The sequence below is a fragment of the Vicia villosa genome, unplaced genomic scaffold (assembly GCF_029867415.1).
Source record: "Vicia villosa cultivar HV-30 ecotype Madison, WI unplaced genomic scaffold, Vvil1.0 ctg.000162F_1_1_1, whole genome shotgun sequence".
In the NCBI taxonomy this organism is placed as follows: Eukaryota; Viridiplantae; Streptophyta; class Magnoliopsida; order Fabales; family Fabaceae; genus Vicia; species Vicia villosa.
In genome coordinates, this window is record NW_026705044.1 from 361,917 (window position 1) to 367,353 (window position 5,437).

The window sequence follows — 5,437 nt, forward strand, 5'->3', positions numbered from 1 at the left end:
TGAAACACTAAATAATCCATTCTAGAATTCGTCCTTGTTGAATTACTTTGATCCTTGATAACATGACTCACTATTTTAAGCGGTTGATCAGATTTTTCATGGCCCAATGTTATGGTGAATGGTGATGTCTGTGCTTAGTGCTTATACAATAAGAAAAGCATTTATAACCAACCAATAAAGGTTGATTCACTTGGTAAAAGAGTTTGACTCATATCACACAAATATGATCCGAGAGTATTTTGCTTCGTGAGTAAGGATAGTATTCTTGAGTAATATTATGTAATTATCTCTCTACCTATGATACAACAATATTGATGATAATTTAAAAAATAAATAAATTAAACGTAATCAATATCTCAAATTATAAACAACATGAGCTTTTATTGTATACTAAAATTAGGGATGGCAAACGGGTATGTCCATTCCGTTTACGTCCGTTTCACAAAAGTTTGTAAAAAAAACAAGACAGAACGTACATAATTGAGAATGCGGACCTAAAACTTTGAACCACTTCGCTAAAAAATGAAGGTCGGGCGGACATGCAGTTAAAATGGTGATACGTGAGGGATTTTGACCCTAACCAAAATGGTAGCACCATTAAAAGTTAAAGAGCTAAAGGACATGTGACATAATCCCCTAGTCTTTTATTTTTACTCTTAGTTTTGAATCAACTTTACCTTTTTTTTACAAACAATCAAACTTAACTTAACAATTGAATAACTGTTTCAAAGAAAAAGGAAACATAGATGTCCTTTAACAAACATGGCCCAACTCATTGGTTAGTGTAGCTACAAGAATTCTAAGCAATAACATAAAACACAATGTTTGGTAGAGTCAGAGAGAAACCATACCCATATTAACTCCATTCACCAAACAAGAGGTAGCTCTTTTAATTCACCATTCAATTTACACTCAACAATCCAACAAGAAACAACCGTTCATCTTTACTCCCTGTGTGCACTGCTGGCAAAAAAAAAAAACATCACTCATCACTCTCTTTAATATCTAACCTTCTTCACCTATCTACTTCACTTTGAAACCAAATGCTTCAAAAACCTTAGCTTCTTTTTCATGGCTAAGCATCAAATCACTCCAATGGAAAACATGAGTTTCATTCTAACAACATGTTTCCTCTTGAGTATAGTTTTCTTATCTACAACAAATGCTGAGTTTGCCAAAAACACTTACATCATTCAAATGGAAAACTCGGCGAAACCAGAAGTTTTTTCCAGTCATCTAGATTGGTATTCATCAAAAGTGAAATCAGTTTTGTCTAAATCAGTAGAAGCTGAAATAGACAACAATGATGAAGAGAGAATCATTTACAGTTACAGTACTGCTTTTCATGGAATGGCTGCTAAATTAAGCGCAGAAGAAGCGAGAAAGCTAGAATCTGAAGATGGTGTTGTAGCTATATTCCCTGATACAAAGTATGAACTACACACAACAAGAAGTCCTTATTTTCTTGGTCTTGAACCAATTCAAGCCAACAACAAAAGCTGGTCAGAGAAACTGGTTAGCCATGATGTTGTGGTTGGAGTTTTGGACACTGGTATTTGGCCTGAGAGTGAGAGTTTCAACGACGCCGGAATGACGCCGGTACCTTCCCATTGGAAAGGTGCATGTGAAACTGGTAGAGGGTTTCAGAAGCATCATTGTAATAAGAAGATTGTAGGTGCTAGAATTTTCTACCATGGATATGAAGCAGCAACTGGTAAGATTGATGAACAGGCAGATTACAAATCACCAAGAGATCAAGATGGTCATGGAACTCACACTGCAGCTACTGTTGCTGGATCTCCGGTTCATGGTGCTAATCTTCTTGGTTATGCTTATGGAACTGCAAGAGGAATGGCACCAGGTATTACTAATATATCTCATATATTGATGACTCTGTAGCCCCGATATCTCTGAAAATTGTGTGTCTGTATCCGTGTTGGTGACACGATCCAGACACTTGTGGTTATGTTGAATTTATTCTTTGTTTTTATGGACAGGTGCTAGAATTGCAGCTTACAAAGTATGTTGGACTGGTGGATGTTTCAGCTCAGATATTCTATCAGCTGTAGATACAGCAGTAGCCGATGGAGTCAATGTTTTATCGATCTCTTTAGGTGGTGGAGTTTCGTCTTACTACCGTGATAGTCTATCCGTAGCTTCATTCGGAGCTATGGAAAAGGGTGTTTTCATTTCATGTTCAGCAGGAAACTCAGGACCTGAGCCTGTGAGCTTAACAAATGTTTCGCCATGGATCACAACAGTTGGAGCTAGCACAATGGACAGAGATTTTCCTGCGGATGTTAGCCTCGGAAACGGAAGGAAAGTAACCGGAACATCGCTCTATAAAGGGAGAGCTATGCTTTCCGTTCGAAAACAGTATCCTGTGGTATACATGGGAGGTAACTCAACTAGTCCTGATCCAAGATCTTTGTGTTTAGAAGGTACTCTAGATCGTAAACTCGTAGCCGGGAAGATCGTGATTTGCGATAGAGGAATTAGTCCTAGAGTTCAAAAGGGTCAAGTAGTGAAAAATGCAGGAGGAGTAGGAATGATTCTCACAAACACTGAAGCAAATGGTGAAGAGCTTGTAGCAGACTGTCACCTGATTCCTGCAATAGCAGTAGGAGAAAAAGAAGGCAAAGCAATCAAACAATATGTGTTAACAAACAAAAAACCAACCGCAACATTAGCTTTTCTAAACACAAGATTAGGAATCAAACCATCTCCTATAGTTGCTGCATTTTCATCAAGAGGGCCTAATTTGCTTACCCTCGAAATTCTTAAACCCGACATAGTAGCGCCCGGTGTGAACATTCTCGCAGCATGGAGTGGTGTTACAGGTCCTTCAAGTTTACAAACAGATCACAGAAGAGTGAAATTCAACATACTCTCCGGAACTTCCATGTCGTGTCCTCATGTAAGTGGAATCGCGGCAATGATCAAAGCTAAACATCCGGAATGGAGTCCTGCTGCTATAAAATCAGCAATCATGACAACAGCTTATGTTCATGATAATACTATTAAGCCTCTTCGAGATGCTTCTTCTGCCGAATTTTCAACTCCTTACGATCACGGTGCAGGTCACATTAATCCTCGAAAAGCTCTCGAACCAGGTTTAGTATACGATATTCAACCACAAGACTACTTTGAGTTTCTTTGCAAACAGAGACTGAGTCCTTCCGAATTAGGAATTTTCGCGAAACATTCTAACAAAACTTGCAAACACACTCTTGCTAATGTTGGTGACTTGAACTATCCTGCTATATCAGTAGTGTTTCCTGAGAAAACAACTGGTTCGGCTTCGACGATTCACAGAACAGTTACCAATGTTGGACCTGCTGTTTCGAAATATCGTGTGATTGTTACACCATTCAAAGGCGCTGAAGTTAAAGTTGAGCCTGATACATTGAAATTTACAAGGAAATATCAGAAGTTATATTATAAGATTAGTTTCAAAGTTACAACTAGGCAAAGTGAACCAGAATTTGGAGGTTTGGTGTGGAAAGATGGGGTGCATAAAGTAAGAAGTCCTATTGTTATAACATATCTTCCACCAATGTGAAGTTATTTCAACTAGGACTAGTTAGTACTAGTTAAGCAGTTTTTCTTTTTTGTAATAAACAAATTTTCTGTGTTATGAAGTGTGTGCATTTTTGTTTAAGGAAATGTGATTGGTATTGTTTTGCTTCCATTAATGATCTTGCATAACTTATAATCTTATGGCATGTCTATGTCTCTGCATAATTACCAATCTTATATATTTTATTTGCATTATTTATTTTATGGAATTTTTATAAAAGTCAAATATTTTTTTATAATTACAATTATGATTGAGTAACTGTATAAAAATTCTTAATATTAAAAATGTACTATGTGAAAGTGAATTAAGAGATTAATTTCAAAAGAAGTGTGAAATGCATTAAATTGAGCTACAGTGATTTGCATTGAATATCTGTTTCCTCTTTTAATTTTGATGACATATAAACAGTGGTGAATTTATTGAGTGAGACACAAGGTACTCGTTGCATGTGATCAGAGCAGCATAGGTTGGTACCTTTAATAACTTGTCGTTTTTATTGGATGCAGTTTCGGTAAACAGCGATATCTACTTTTAAAATTTTATAGAAATACGAGATTTTGTATGGTAAATTGTGTTCAATTTTTTTAAGAGAATTTTCCAGTAGACGCTTTCAACCTTTTAATCATTTGGCGAAATTTTAATTATATCTTTCTTTTGTTGATGGACATTTAGAACCATTTTTTTTTTTAAATTTGTTTTTTTCGTAGGTGCATTTACGAAACATATTAAAATAGAGTGTTCCGTAAATGTACCTACAGAACAATCTGTTATATTTTTAAATGACATACATTTCACTTCAAAACTTAATTTGTATAACAACAATGAAAAACTCAATTACAGTCAATTAAAGTAATACAATTTAAAGGCAATAAGTAAATAGTGCAAAAAAAAAAACATAATATAAATCGTCGGCAAATAATGTCGAATACATATATAAAATCTTCGTACAAAAATGAAATCAAAATACATATATGAAATAAATCCGTCGGCATCACTACTGTGTGTCGTACATCATCATGCGCCTCTCCGCTGCCTCTGACCCCGCCTCCGCCTCTGCCGTCTGCTTGCTACTCTGCCTCTACCGTCGAGTGCCCCACCTGTCCTGAAACGGTTTCTACGGTACAAAAATGCCTCCTCTGTCACCTTAATGATACCCTCCACAAGACACAGGCCAGCAGACCCATCAGGAAAGAAATCATCGACAATGTCTGCCCGCGCCATGTCAACTATCTCACGACACCGAGGAAGAACATCCTGAATGTGGTCTATCTGAGCCCGATGAGCCCGCAGAATCTCCTCGTGGGCTGGTTTGGACGGTGATCCAGGTGCGGTGGGAAGCATGTATGGATGCGACACTCTGTAGTACCAGGTGATGTACTCGTAGACGCATCTCTAGTCTACTTCTGATCTGGTCGTCCGAACCTCGTCAAGAACCATGTGATGCTCCCAATCTATAAAGACCTCATCTAGTTGCCGACGGGTCATGGCAATAGGAGCGGAGCCAAAAGGAAGGCGAGGTATGGTATGGTCTGGTGGTAGTCAAAGTGATGCATGACGTGCTCTAGAAAGTAACGAACAATGATGGTCGAATTGGCAGCCAACCATCTAGAATATAGTACGATCTCATCAAACGGAATCGTCTCACGGTGATTAGCGTAGCAGTCGAAGTGGATGTCCTCAGCATCCATGCGGTCAAGACAACGCCTGTAAGGATCTGGCACCTGGTTCCCTCTGAGAGGACGAAGGCTCTGGCAGGCGGCATGTCCTCAGTGTAACCCGATACCTCTCCCAAGCCAATAATATTAGGTAAGTGTTGTACTATCCAACCCTGGAAAAAAACACGGTGATCAAACATAC

The 5,437-nt window shown here is 38.1% G+C and overlaps 1 protein-coding gene across 1 annotated transcript; it reads left to right on the forward strand.

The window, feature by feature from the left end:
* Positions 1–787: 787 nt before the first annotated feature.
* Positions 788–3,691, forward strand: LOC131624767 (subtilisin-like protease SBT1.3). Its single transcript, XM_058895685.1, has 2 exons — positions 788–1,861; positions 1,998–3,691. Exons 1-2 carry the CDS (start codon positions 1,072–1,074, stop codon positions 3,560–3,562), a joined length of 2,355 nt encoding a protein of 784 aa, XP_058751668.1. The 5' UTR covers positions 788–1,071; the 3' UTR covers positions 3,563–3,691.
* Positions 3,692–5,437: the final 1,746 nt, after the last annotated feature.

Bases quoted from the DNA above. Each gene is read 5' to 3' on its own strand.
- LOC131624767 (XM_058895685.1), top strand. From the start codon at position 1,072: ATGGCTAAGCATCAAATCACTCCAATGGAAAACATGAGTTTCATTCTA. The intron at 1,862-1,997 runs GTATTACTAATA...TTTTATGGACAG, and splicing joins TGCAAGAGGAATGGCACCAG to GTGCTAGAATTGCAGCTTAC.